Source organism: Lepidochelys kempii, chromosome 2 (genome assembly GCF_965140265.1).
Source record: "Lepidochelys kempii isolate rLepKem1 chromosome 2, rLepKem1.hap2, whole genome shotgun sequence".
Classification (NCBI taxonomy): Eukaryota; Metazoa; Chordata; order Testudines; family Cheloniidae; genus Lepidochelys; species Lepidochelys kempii.
In genome coordinates this window covers 184,583,092-184,598,401 of record NC_133257.1, presented here as the reverse complement: position 1 = coordinate 184,598,401, position 15,310 = coordinate 184,583,092, and the positions used below count along the sequence as shown (strand labels likewise).

General features: G+C 41.4%; 1 protein-coding gene across 2 annotated transcripts in view; it reads right to left on the bottom strand.

The window, feature by feature from the left end:
• Positions 1-15,310, bottom strand: part of DCLK3 (doublecortin like kinase 3) — a 55,467-nt gene that overhangs the window by 16,884 nt on the left and 23,273 nt on the right. The window contains exons 3-5 of one of the 2 annotated variants that reach the window (XR_012157454.1): positions 10,399-10,531; positions 9,311-9,478; positions 6,144-8,533 (exon numbers count right to left, since the gene is read on the bottom strand). Coding sequence is in view for 1 of the 2 variants with exons in the window: in XM_073333011.1 (XP_073189112.1) it covers positions 8,337-8,533; positions 9,311-9,478; positions 10,399-10,531 (498 nt within the window). In the remaining variant the exon portion in view is untranslated. Of the gene's footprint in view, positions 1-5,151; positions 8,534-9,310; positions 9,479-10,398; positions 10,532-15,310 lie in introns of those variants that run through there. The other variant, XM_073333011.1, reaches the window with a different exon arrangement.

Genomic DNA, 15,310 nt, shown 5'->3' with positions numbered 1-15,310 from the left:
AGCCCCGACGGCAGCACACAATGTCCTTTTTTTCCTGTTCTGAACCATTTCCTTTTTAATGATTAACACTAACTTTCTGCACTACCCAAGCAGTTTCTGAAGTGCGAGTGCAGGTTTTATTTGCATGTAAATAAAATCTCTGTTTTGGAATGCAAGGCTGACACAATGAACCAGTAGACAGAATGTTACACAGAATCACCTCTTCCCATCCCAACGAATAGCATCTGGTTGTGACCACTTTAAAAGCCTACTTCAGTAAAATATTGCCAGACTGGGACTTTATTAGCAACGCAGGAAACATCACTATATTCAGCTGTTAAGATCAAAGCATTAAGCCACAGTTGTAATTAGCCCTCTGTAGACACCACTAAAATGCAATACTGCACTGTTATAAATTAGAGTGATTGCTATAAAAAGGCCACTGTTTGATAACAGATACCACACAGCTATTCCTAGTTGAATAGTAGGGAAGCTGTGGTATCGCAGGTATCATGTTACAGTAAATGTGGACACATGCTGATTTTAAATGGCAACCACTTTATCACAGGCATTCACTGGCTATAGGGAAAGCCTTCGACTTCTGTAACTTCTTAATATGCCATCAATATATTATATACATTTCTATTTATGCTGTTTCAGGTACAGGAGTACTGATGCTGAAGACCTGTAGGAAAACAGTACTTTTCAATGTCAGAATTGAAATATACATGAACGGCTGAAAAAATGAGTCCTTTTAGAATCATAGAATATCAGGGTTGGAAGGGACCTCAGGAGGTCATCTAGTCCAACCCCCTGCTCAAAAGCAGGACCAATCCCCAATTAAATCATCCCAGCCAGGGCTTTGTCAAGCCTGACCTTAAAAACTTCTAAGGAAGGAGATTCCACCACCTCCCTAGGCAACGCATTCCAGCGTTTCACCACCCTCCTAGTGAAAAAGTTTTTCCTAATATCCAACCTAAACCTCCCCCACTGCAACTTGAGACCATTACTCCTTGTCCTGTCCTCTTCCACCACTGAGAATAGTCTAGAACCATCCTCTCTGGAACCACCTCTCAGATAGAGGAGATGGTATGATGGGATAACATGGTTTTGGTAATTAAATATTCATGGTAAATAGGCCCAATGGCCTGTGATGGGTTTTTAGATGGGGTAAGATCCAAGTTACCCGGGAAAGAATTTTCTGTAGTATCTGGCTGATGAATCTTGCCCATATGCTCAGGGTTTAGCTGATCGCCATATTTGGGGTCGGGAAGGAATTTTCCTCCAGGGCAGATTGGAAGGCCCTGGAGGTTTTTCGCCTTCCTCTGTAGCATGGGGCACGGGTCACTTGCTGGAGGATTCTCTGCTCCTTGAGGTCTTCAAACTACAATTTGAGGACTTCAATAGCACAGATATAGGTGTGAGGTCTTTTTTAGGAGTGGTGGGTGAAATTCTGTGGCCTGCATTGTGCAGGAGGTCAGACTAGATGATCATAATGGTCCCTTCTGACCTAAATATCTATGAATCTATAGTTGAAAGCAGCTATCAAACCCCCCCTCATTCTTCTCTTCTGCAGACTAAACAATCCCAGTTCCCTCAGTCTCTCCTCATAAGTTATGTGTTCCAGACCCCTAATCATTTTTGTTGCCCTTCGCTGGACTCTTTCCAATTTATCCACATCCTTCTTGTAGTGTGGGGCCCAAAACTGGACACAATACTCCAGATGAGGCCTCACCAATGTTGAATAGAGGGGGACGATCACGTCCCTCGATCTGCTCGCTATGCCCCTACTTATACATCCCAAAATGCCATTGGCCTTCTTGGCAACAAGTGCACACTGCTGACTCATATCCAGCTTCTCGTCCACTGTCACCCCTAGGTCCTTTTCCGCAGAACTGCTGCCTAGCCATTCGGTCCCTAGTCTGTAGCTGTGCATTGGGTTCTTCCGTCCTAAGTGCAGGACCCTGCACTTATCCTTACTGAAGCTCATCAGATTTCTTTTGGCCCAATCCTCCAATTTGTCTAGGTCCCTCTGTATCCTATCCCTGCCCTCCAGCGTATCTACCACTCCTCCCAGTTTAGTATCATCCGCAAATTTGCTGAGAGTGCAATCCACACCATCCTCCAGATCATTTATGAAGATATTGAACAAAACCGGCCCCAGGACCGACCCCTGGGGCACTCCACTTGACACCGGCTGCCAACTAGACATGGAGCCATTGATCACTACCCGTTGAGCCAGACAATCTAGCCAACTTTCTACCCACCTTATAGTGCATTCATCCAGCCAGTACTTCTTTAACTTGCTGACAAGAATACTGTGGGAGACCGTGTCAAAAGCTTTGCTAAAGTCAAGAAACAATACATCCACTGCTTTCCCTTCATCCACAGAACCAGTAATCTCATCATAGAAAGCGATTAGATTAGTCTGGCATGACCTTCCCTTGGTGAATCCATGCTGACTGTTCCTGATCACTTTCCTCTCATGTAAGTGCTTCAGGATTGATTCTTTGAGGACCTGCTCCATGATTTTTCCAGGGACTGAAGTGAGGCTGACTGGCCTGTAGTTCCCAGGATCCTCCTTCTTCCCTTTTTTAAAGATTGGCACTACATTAGCCTTTTTCCAGTCATCCGGGACTTCCCCCGTTCACCACGAGTTTTCAAAGATAATGGCCAATGGCTCTGCAATCACAGCCGCCAGTTCCTTTAGCACTCTCCTTTCCTTTAACAGTTCCTTTAACACTCTTTTGAAGAAGTAGTTTCTGTAATAATTGTCAATCTTACTTATAATTGCTTGTTTCCTGAAGCAAAGTAAATACATTTTTAAATAAATAAATTAGAATTTTAAGAAATGAATATATGACATTTCAGTGAATTGCTATGTACATGCGGTTTTAATGGAAATAGCTTCAGTTGTCATGCTTGCTTGCAGGAACAAAATGTTCAATGGACATGATTAGTTGTGGCACTGAAATAAGGACACTATTGGAACTAATTTATGCCCCTATACTGAAAATATGTACATATCTGCTTTGCTTTACTACTGTGAGTAGCCTCCATTGAAATCAATGAAGTGATTGTAGTTTGAAGTTAGGCATGTGTGTGTTTGTATGACCAGGGCCTTAGAATGGGTCTTTCCCAGTAAAAATGAAGACACACATTACACCTGGACAGTGCCAGCATCAGACTTTTTAAACATATGTTTCCAAAACTGATAAAAAAAATATTGTTAGAAAACCCATACACTTACAGCCAGCACTCGTAATATAGTAAATTAGAAAACGTGATATACAGTGTTCTCATGCTAAAGTTTATATCCCAATGTCAGTTGGAATAATGGTACAATTTCATCCTACCTGTAAATTGGTCTTATTATAGGACCAACAGTACTGATACAGATGCCAAAACATTGTAATAGCCCACACTCCTCTGAGAAGCCCATGACACAACCCTGTAGAATTCTACTGCTGGATTTGCATAGGACAGAAAATTGACACCAAAAGAAGTTTCAGGAGAAATCTAGGAGGCAAGAGAAAGGAAATCTAGGAAGGAAGGATGTACACTGGTGGATTCATGCCTTTGAGAAGATCAATTTACAGACAGAAAAAACTTGTCACATTCCCAGGCAGACTGCATCTACCAATCTGAATTCTGGACACTGGGGAAAGGCAAGCAGTAGGCAATTTTTCCTTCTCAGTGGAACCACCAGTCAGACCGGAGTTTGAGGGTGATTCTCCATAAGTCCTTACATTACCTTGCAACCAAGGCTACCTCAGTAGAGGGGTGGAAAACCTACCTCATAATGTCTGATGAAGGAGTATACCAAAGACCAGCTGGTGGCTTTCAAGGTTTCTGATTATGACTCTGTTCTGAGGCACCCATAAAGTAGCTATATAACAAATAGCACTCACATGAGGAAAGATAACCCAGTGGTGAAGGCATTAGCCTAGGATTTAGGAAAGCTAGGTTCAAGTCCCTGTTGTGCTGCAGACTTCCGGTGGGGCCTTGTACAAACCAGTTAGGATTAGATTTTAAAGTTATGTAGGTGCCTAACTCCCTTGATTTCAAGGAAGTTAGGTGCCTAAGCACGTTCCTGATAGGTTCCTATCTGCATCTTTAGTCTCTCTGGGCCTCAGTTACCCATCTGTAAATACAGATAACAATACTTCCCTACCTCAGAAGGTTGTTGTGAGGATAAATACATTAAAGATTGTGAGATAATGAGATAGTACAGTAATGGAGACATGTAAATATCTAAGGTAGATAAATGAGAGACTTAGGACCCAAGTAAGGCAATGCTATGTTTTTGTTCAGGTGGAAGTGGGACTTGCCCTTTGTGGACAAAAAGAGGAGGTTTTCTGGGGAAAACTTAATTAAGTAAGAATTTAATCAGCAAAGAGAATTGTACCAATGGAAAGAGTTGCAAGCTCACTGCGTCTATGAGTCATGGTAACTGCCACCAAAAGTAAAGTTTGGATTTAGCCTTCAACATTATAGCATATGAGGTGAGAAAAATGCAATATTAACCACATCAGCTTAAAGGAAAGAAACATACTTTTGCTTGTCACCCTCCTGAATTTGATAAAAGTATCTAGCAAACCCCATTACTAGAATTCTTCCCCACCCCCACCCCTTTTTCGGGAGATGCCATTGATTTCCACAGCATCTGGAATACAGAATCCTATTTCATCCTTAACTTTTCTTTTTAAAAGGGTCTTTCCTGGATTTTTCCTGTTCAGTATTCAGAATCATAAGGACACTGGTAATTAATTTTAATATTTATTCTAATAGAATAGTCTGGCAGTATGAGCAGATGAAGACAAGGAGGAAAGAGAAATTTCACTCTCTCAGGAGGATGAAGAGGAAAAGTGAGAACGAGATCTCAATGCGGGCTTTAGTCTTCTATTGCTTTTGGCTATTTTCCAGTGTGGTTTGGGGTTTGCTTGTTTTTTGTTTGGTTGGTTTAGGTTTTTTTGCTTTGCTTTGCTGAGGCAAAGAAACTGGCTCACGATGGGCCAAATCTAAGGGAAAGGTGACTCAATCTCAGGGAACCAAAGGAGCGAGAAGGGGTGATCAGAGGAGATTGCTGAATGGTGGGAGGGAAAGGTAAAAAAAAAAAAAAAAAAAAAGACATGCAAGTGGGGAAAAGCTCCCTCCAATGAACATATCCATATAGAAGAACATTTGGGTTCTATGCACCATAAAGACTGGGTCTGGATTGGAAGGTCTTGGAATAGGAAGGGGAATGCTTGAGAAGAGATAGTATTAGATGGGGGGAGGGTTGCAAGCCCTCAAGACTGAGGGGCTTTCACAGATTGCCTGCCTTTGCTAGCTTTCTTTGCTAGCTGAATCCTCCTCCACTTGTTAAATGTCAGCATGAGCAGGGGATCCTTGGTGGTACTGGGCAAGTGAAACACTCTGGCCCCCTGCAGAGTCATTGCTTCAAGCTCTTGGATTAGACCACTCTAGGCCTCTGAATCCACAGAACTGGCGATTGTAGAGCTGCAGAGACTGGGCCCTGGAAGCAGGGGAAGAAAAGAAAAGAAAAGAAAACAAAAAAAGAGAATAGCTAAAAGGGAAGGGAAAGGACAAGGTGAAATCCCCGAGGAGCACCAAAATGCTTCCTAAACATCTCAATTGAGGCAGACGATTGGAATCCATGGCCGAGCGTCTCCTTTGGTCCTGTGCAAGACCAATGGTAAAACTCTTCAGTGCTTCCTTCATAGTGTTGTGTATTAGCATTCCCTTCCATAACTGCATAGTCCAGAGCCAGGACTGAAGGAGACCTTGCAATGACATTAGGCAGTACAGGCTGTGTTTAGTCAGTCTGGTATCTAGAGAGCCAGAGAGAATGACAAGAACCTGTCCTTGTAGCAGCAGAAATAAGAATCTCTTTTATATTAATCACTAGTGCGTCCTGCCTCTTCAGTACCATAAAGCTGTTACACACAATTTCTTAAAGGTGATCAGACAACCCGGTAGTCTGAAATCCAGACTGGTAGATTCACTGCACCTAAAAAGGTCACTTCAAGCTTATTCTTATATTAAAATATCAAGTAAATTAAGAGAATTGCAATATTTGATATTGCAAGTTAAAAGTTGTGTTTTCCAATAGCTTCCTGTCAAAGAATTAATAAGTTTACAGAGGGAAAATTATTACTTACACACAATTACCACACAAGGCCTCCGGAATACCGGGGCTCTTTATGGGCCTGACTCAGGAAGGCACTTACACACATGCTTAAATCCATCCGTGTTCAGGAAAGCACTTGAGCCCATGCTTTACTTCTTTCCCAAAAAGAGATGCTTTCCTTAATCAGAGCCTAGACACAAATGTACAGCATATCAATTAAATATAATTACTGGCATAGTTTAAAGGTCTGAGAGTTCTGATTAGTAGTTGAATTCCACAGAAACCTTTAATTCAGTAAGTATTAAACATAAGCCAGTTCAACTTGATCGTAAGTACTGAAGGTGCAATTCTTCTCTCTGGCCACTTACCAGATCTCAACTCTGACATCTTGCTGCAGAATGCTTTGTTAGAATGGACACGTGATGCAACACCTTTCATTTTCCTGGCAGTCCCATCAGTTTAAACTTTCAGCTTAAAAAAATATTCTAGTCCTTATGGTTACTAAAATATCCTTCTGATTAATAAACAATACAACATTGTTTTACTGTATCTACAGACAAAAATAGTGAAACAATAGCTCCGAGGGTGTGCCCCCTTCATCTCAATGAGCTATTAACTCAAAGCTAATATTAATAAACATTTTAAATGTCAATATTGTTAACTGTGAGCTGTTGGACAATTTTACCAGAAACAGACAACAAATGTGCTTGTTGATTTTGGTTGGATAACAAATAACTCAGGAATACAAAAGATATATTAGGTCAGACTCACTCCATGGACCAGATTTTTCCTGACAGAATTTTTTTTTCCACTTTGTCCAGTCTTAAATAACTCATGAAATGAAGATTTTTCCACTTCCCTTGGGAGACATTCCCATAGAATAATAGCAACTATTTTCCTGAGTTTAGTTTTTATTTAATTTCATCCCATTATTCATACTTATAGACTAGCCGAGTAAAACACCAAGGAAGGGGGGCATAAGCCACCAGGGGAAGGTGGCAAGAGGAAGGAGGGCAGCAACAGACACCAGAAAAGTCAAAAGACAATTAAGCAGCCACCAAGTTGAGAGGAGGGAAATGATCAGGGAAGGGGCTAAGGAGAGTTTAAAAGAGTCCCACAACTTTTTCCCCTCTTTAAGCACATGAGAATACTGGAATCCACCAGCGTGGATCTGAGAGGAGAAATCTGATCTTGAAAAAATACTGAGTAACTGTTCTCCACACTCCACCTCATAAAAGAGAGCCAGAGTTCCCACAGAAATTGCTCATGTTCCTGGACTTTTTGTTCCCAGAGAAGGAAAAAAGAGACTCCTCAGCAGCATATAGCAAAATGTTACAACAGTCTTGCAAAGCTGCCATGAAAAATTACCAGCCATGACATCCTTCCTCTCTCTCAAGAGCCAATGTAGAAACATAGGAATTGCATACCATAACAGACCAATGGTCCACTACTTCTCTGTCTCTGAGAATGACCAAGGAAGGATGTTTCCTAATACCTAATACAATAAAATAGCTAATTGGGTAACTAATTTTGTAAGACTGCAAGGATTTTTATTCCCTCATACATACTTAGGTGTTCACACGATAAGACAAATCACAGAGGTTTGAGTTGACCTCATAATATAGCACCCCACTGCTGAAAGAAGAGGGGTTCAAATTTTTCTCTACCTGGATCAACTCACCACTATTTATACTGAATACAAGTAGCTTGCATCATATTTAATGTAACCTATAGCGAAAGGATATATTCCTTTATATTTTGTTTACTTATCATTTGTGTCACTAGCAGTAACTGGTATAAAGGCTCAGTCTAGAAGTTAAGTGCAGGGTGTGTACATACACATACATATTACCATAACAAGATGCCATAAACACAAAACTTTTGGCAGCTTCCATACAAAATGAGTACAGAAAACACTCTGTAATCATTACTGATGTTAACTGCAAAAGCAAATACTTTTAATCTATAAAAGAGAAACAGTTTGTAACATAAAGGCCCAGTTCAGTGTTTTAAAAAAAGGACACCTGTAGACCTATCCAGTGCCCACTGAAGTCAGTGGAAAGACTCAGTCACTTCAGTGGGAGCTGGACCAGGCCCTGGAAATCCAGTACTTCCCCAGATTCTCAAAATCTAAAAAAGGTCAAGTAACAATAACAACAAGCTATGGGCCCAATTCATTTAGGAAAGGAAAAAACAAAGAGGACTAAATTAACAAGAAAGGGTTTCATGTATTGTCATCTACAACTCCCTTCCTGCGCTGGCTCCGAAAGTGGCGCTCGATATTTATTGTCACTTCCCTCTGCAGGTTTCTGCTGTTGGTTTTTCCAGCTGTTCTGATCCAGGGATGCTGAAGAACTTGTTGAGCCATGTAACGCTTTAGAGGATCTATCACCAATAGCCTGGTTATCAGATCTTTCGCTGCTATTTCATGCCAAAAAAAATAGGAGAAGGGGGAAAAAAGTACAGTGTGATTATGTGGATGGCCTGATGTCCAGTTACAACCAAATAAAACATTATCTTCATTTTCTTACTACTTTTGTCATAACAATATGTATGACTATCACTGAGTCAGTGCAGTGACTGGAATCAGAATTTAATGCCATGAGGTGACATATCCCTAATATGACTTTTGGCATCACCACTGTCCCCCAGGAGAAGCCAGGAGGGCAGAGACAAAGGGCAAATTTCCAAACTAGGGGATTTAATCTACAAGGCACTAGAAGAGGACAAGCGACTGAGGGAGCTTCTGGCTGCTGGGTCTGGTTACTTGGTGCCGGGCCTGTAGAAGAACAGAGTTCTATGTGCATGCTTAAGACTAAAGGCACTGCTGAACAAAGGTTTTCAAAAGAGATACTGCAGACAGATAAAGTATTAAACTGGATAAGGAATCCCATTGACTTCAATGGGGCCATGGTGTCACCCTTGGACATTATCCTTGTGTGTCTTCTTGCACAGACCTTCAGACTCTAACATCACCAAATGCACTGCTTTGATGCCTTATTTGTGGACACATTTATAGCCAAACTGCAGAAAAACCCCTTGCTCTTCAGAAAGGGAAGTATATCCAATTTAAATGTATCAGATCTGATTTTCATACACACAGCTGTTGATATGAACTGAGGACTAAAGTCATGTTTTAAAAAATACTGCGACAGAGTCCGTAAGATCCTGAAGTAGGTTATAAGTAATGAATCTTACCACCCGAAATACTGTCCCAATACGGTGAAAGGAATTCATAATGACCCAGCTGTATGATTTGAAACAGTTCTTCCTGATCTCGCTCCTGACTTCGGAAAGGAGGGAAGCCACACAGCAGAATATAGAGTATCACACCAGTAGCCCACATATCTACTTCCAGTCCATAGCCTAGGGAAAAGAAAGGAAAATACCATTTTTCATACCACAGGTTAAATGCCTCTTAACAAAAATACCTTTTAGAGATGAAACTCATACTTGCAAGGAACTGCCGGCTTCATATTACATTCTTTAAGAAGCACAGCTTTGCCCACTGTTCAGAAAGCCAATTTACTGATCAAGAGTGGTGAACGGAAGAAGAAGTGACCAAGGCACCTCTTGATAAACTGTGTACTACACTACACTATCCTTTTATAATAATAGTCCTTCCATAGCATCTTTCCTCTTCAAACATTGTCAGTGTCACGAGTGTCATTTATAGCTTAAATGAAAAAATGCAGCATACATTTAAAAATACCCTTGTAAACTAGTTCTTTTTAGATTCACATTCCCTTCCACAAGCAGTAAACGGATCCCAAATTTCCTTTGTAATTCTGTATGATTAGAGATGCGTGAGTCTGCTCTACAAAACAAGAACCATAAAAGGCACACTCATGCCCTGAGCAAAATTGAACCCCAAACCTTTTCCAGGTTTGAATCTATTTGGATAAGAAACTCCTCAAATCTTCCTTCTCTCTCTTGATCTTCCAATATGTTGGGTTGTTGCTTAGTGTGACCATTCAGGTTCACTGCCTTCTCTTGCACTGATGGGACTGAAAGGTTGTAGGGGCTTCGACCATGGGGTAGAAGAAAACAGGAATCTTCAGTGAGTAACACCAAAACAATTCTTCTTTCTTTATATAATTTTAACAAACATAATCTATGCTAGTTTGACTCTTGTCAACTGAGAAGAATATACATTTTAGTATTAATACATTAATAATAGAAAGGTTAGTGAGGTTTCTTTAGTGACAAGCAATGCACAGAAATATTTTATGAATAGAAAAGGCAGAGTAATTGTTTGATTTTTTAAAAACAGATATTATATTCACCCTTCTCAGCAAGTATTTCAGGGGCAACATATGTTGGTGTTCCACACACAGTAAATATGGGTTTTGTAACCTTCTTTGCAAGGCCAAAATCTGCTAGTTTCAACGTAGTAGATTTATCTGCATTATGTTGAACCTGTACCAAAACAAAACCAAAACAGATCTTTAATCCAATGGCATTTGAGGGACAGAAGCAAATGAACAGATTAAATTCAGAATGGGGATAAACAGAGAGGATAAAATCTTTAGCCCAACAGTAACAAATTCAAGTTAGCCACAATGAAGTAAAATCAACATACCAATAAACAAGAGCAGTCTGTACATTCAGAAAGTCAAAAAGACAATGAACATTTTCAGAAGGAAAGGCTATAAATGAAACAGAAAACTCACTCTTCTATAAATTGTGTTACTCAGCAATTTCCAAGGAAAAAACAGGTGGTGTGGCAGGTATGAATAAAGATGAAATTGTTCTTGTTCCAGACAGAGATTTCAATGTTAATTTATCCACCATCACCACCTTTGGAAACTAAATGCTTCACAAAGAAAAAAAACTGCGGGGTTCTTTCACACTTGTAACACTTCTGGTCACATCAATGTTGCACAGGTATTTCAGATAAGATATCAACTTTGTCGTAGCACTGCAAACTGATTCCCCTCAACTTGATTCATTTATATGGCACTATTAAGGGTTTTCAAAACCCTGAAATTTGCACATTATTCTGCCCAAATCTGTACTCTACATCCTGTTATGCAAATGGGTATTGGTGAGGTTGAACACAGGAATAATATAGAAAGGATAGAAGGGAAGGACCCTGATTCTGGAGCATTCTTCTCATCGCTATAGATCATTGGCAGATTACATCTCTGATATCCCTCTGGAAAATATTCAAAATGTACCTTCCATTCTAGTTTTGTTAGTACAGATATTTAATATTAATTTTTTTAAAACCATAATTAAAGAAATATTACATTTGAGAAACCAAAGTACTAGAAAGTCCAGCAACAGAAAAATGCTATTGAGTATATAAATATTCTTAATATTAGTACTTAGTATTCATATTAAATTTTTAAAAGAAAACTAATCATGTCTTTGCTTTGAAAGAGAAAATGTTAGCCTCTATCAAAATAGGAAACAAAGAAATGTGGCTAACTTTTCTGCAAAAAATCCAGCAAAATCTGGACTTCACAGGTTTTAAAGGGATAAGTTAGAATGTGAGATGCCAAGCACACCTCACACCCCGTAATCACAGCTTGAGATGGCCAAAAATTCAAGATGGTCCTTGTAACAAAGCAACTGAGGGCACAGATGGGATGAGGTCGGCTATCCCAGACGCACTACCCAGTCAAAGTACATTTGTATTCATTGCAAAAATTATAAATATAACAATGCTCCCGGAATCCATTAAAGCAAAACTTTTTTTAGAAAAAGACATTTTCAATTCAAAAAAGAAAATAAGGTCTGTATTAATAATATAGTTAAGAAAAAAGCCATAGTACTCTTTAGTAATGCATATTCAAACCTGCTGGGATTTTTTAAGAATTAGTCAACTTCCCTGATGACATTTTGTATTCTAATTTCTCAGCAGCACAGCTGACAAAATGCAAAAAACATTATTATTTATACAAAGGTAGCAACCACAGTTTTCTAGAGCATTGTCTATACATAGAACAGTGGTGGGCAACCTGCAGCCTGCATCCACTGGTGGGCCACCAGACTGTTTGTTTATATTTTCACGGCTGCCCGCAGCTCCCAGGGGCCGCAGTTCACCGTTCCCGGCCAACGGGAGCTGCAGGAAGCGGCACGAGCCTGGCCACCACTTCCTGCAGCTCCTGTTGGCCGGGAACAGCGAACCGCAGCCACTGGGAGCTGCAGGCAGCCACACAAATGTAAACAAACGGTCTGGCAGCCCGCCAGCAGATTACCCTGATGGGCGGAAGGTTGCCCACCACTGACATAGAGGGAAACTCAGTCCAGGTTACCTAACAGAGCTCACACTCTAAGAATACAAGCAACAAATCAAGATGGATACAAGGATACAATAGAAATACATAAAGTCTTTATGTACACTGTGTATGTATGTGTCACCTGTATCTGGATATCTATCTATACCTATGTACATATACGCAGAACATTTTGCAAATATTTAATAAATGCATATCAAATATACCCAACTACCACTCAAACCCTGCAAATTATCTTATTAAGAAATAAATAAAAGTGAAATTCTCACATCCTCATTTACAAACTTGGGGACATTGGCCCCAGTCTGCAATGAGTTCCATGCAGGCAGACTGCCGCTCCTGTGCAGAACCCCACTCAACTCAATGAGGAGTGCATGGGTACCACCCATGCTGAATGCGATACTGTATTTTCTCTTTTATCAACCAATCTTCAACTCTACTCTCTCATTACAACACAAGGTGGCGATGGTGCACCACCTGTTATTTCAGAACACCACCAATTTGTTTTCCTTTCACATAGCAGCGAAATAAGTAGGAATACTAAACATCTTTGACATATTTTATGGCTGTGTAACAAACACACCTTTCAAAGAAAGTGCTGTAAATTGTTGGGCTGCTTGGAGGCCCCAACCACATAGTGATATACTAGCTCATTGTGCCTAGAAACAATTTAAAAGCCAGCCCAGGTGGGGTGGCTACCATTGCTCCACACAGTCCTTTTATCCCTGTCCTTATCATCTCTCTCTCTCTGCTATAGAGCCTTTCATCAGGCAGCAGAAAAGCAAGTAGACTTCCCCTACACAAATGTTTATGCACTCCGGTAGAATAAATTACTTGTCCATCTCTTTTTCCTTCTGAGGTCAAAGTATATTTAGTGATGTGACAGAGATCCACAGCCTACTTGAGCTGAAAACCGACTGCCTCTCCCAAACCGACAGCGTATGTTCCACAGAACAGAGTACAATCTTGCCAACAAAACAAGGTGGTTAGTGCTGCCACCATCATAGTTAGGGGTTTCTAATGCATCCATCACTGTGCACCCATATGCTTTCTATTATCAAGCCACTATTTGACTTGGAAGGAACATTGCAGCAGCAGATCTTCTTTTCCCCCTCTCCATTACCCTGACCACGGCTACTCCTGCTCCTTTTCTCTGGCCATGTCTACACTATGAAGCTGAGCCATGTTTAACAGGAGGTGTCAAATACTGCTCCTCCTACACCCCTTCAACTGGAATTAAACAGGTGTCCTGTTTTTGTGGGACAGAGTCAACCACACTCAACAATCCATGGTAGTGAAGTTTGCTTGCTCAACATCGAAGTTTAGCTCAGCTGACTGAGTTAGTTGCTCAGAGAGAGACAGAGCAGCTGCATTCACCTGTTGTTGAGCATATTTGGTTTCTGTAGTGCAGCCACAGCCCTTACGCCTCCCAGTGCTGCTGCACTGAGTGTGGAAGGAGCTGGCAGACAGAGGAGTAAAAAAACCAAAAAGAATGAGAGCAAATGACTGCTGTAAAATTTGCCACTGGTAGGTGGAGGGCAACACTAAATGGGGAAAAAAATAGTTTTCCTCATCATAGAATCATAGAAGATTAGAGGTGGAAGAGACCTCGGGAGGTCATCTAGTCCAACCCCCTTCTCAAAACAGGACCAACTCCAACTAAGTCATCCCAGCCAGGGCTTTGTCAAGCCAGGCCTTAAAAATCTCTAAGGATGGAGATTCCACCCCCTCCCTAGGTAACCCATTCCAGTGCTTCACTATGCTCCTAGTGAAATAGTTTTTCCTAATATCCAACCTAGACCTCCCCCACTGCAACTTGCAACCATTGCTCCTTGTTCTGTCATCTGCCACCACTGAGAACAGTCTTGCTCCATCCTCTTTGGAACCCCCTTCAGATAGCTGAAGGCTGCTATCAAATCCCCCCTCACTCTTCTCTTCTGCAGACTAAATAAACCCAGTTCCCTCAGCCTCTCCTCATAAGTCATGTGCCCCAGCCCCCTAATCATTTTCGTTGCCCTCCGGTGGATTCTCTCTAATTTGTCCATATCCTTTCTGTAGTGGCGGGCCCAAAACTAGATGCAATACTCCACATGTGGCCTCACCAGTGCCAAATAAAGGGGAATAATCACTTCCCTCCATGTGCTGGCAATGCTCCTACTAATGCAGCCCAATATGCCCTTAGCCTTCTTGGCAATAAGGGCACACTGTTGACTCATATCCAGCTTCTCGTCCACTGTAATCCCCAGGTCCTTTTCTGCAGAACTGCCGCTTAGCCAGTCAGTCCCCAAACTATAGCAGTGCATGGGATTCTTCTGTTCTAAGTGCACTTGTCCTTGTTAAACCTCATCAGATTTCTTTTGGCCCAATCCTCCGATTTGTCTAGGTCACTCTGGATCCTATCCCTACCCTCCAGCATATCTACCTCTCCCCCAAACTTAGTGTCATCCACAAACTTGCTGAGGGTACAATCCATCCCGTCATCCAGATCATTAATGAAGATGTTGAACAAAAACGGACCCAGGACCGACCCCTGGGGCACTCCGCTTGGTACCGGCTGCCAACTAGACATCGAGCCGTTGATCACTACCCGTTGAGCCCGACAACCTGGTGAGCTTTCTATCCATCTTATAGTCCATTCATCCAACCCATACTTTTTCAACTTGCTGGCAAAAATACCGTGGGAGACCGTATCAAAACCTTTGCTAAAGTATATCACGTCCACCGCTTTCCCCATATCCACAGAACCAGTTATCTCATCATAGAAGGCAATCAGGTTGGTCAGGCATGACTTGCCCTTGGTGAATCCGTGTTGACTCTTCCTGATCACCTTCCTCTCCTCCAAGTGCTTCAAAATGGTTTCCTTGAGGACCTGCTCCATGGGGACTGAGGTGAGGCTGACTGGTCTGTAGTTCCCCAGATTCTCCTTCTTCCCTTTTTAAAAGATGGACACTAT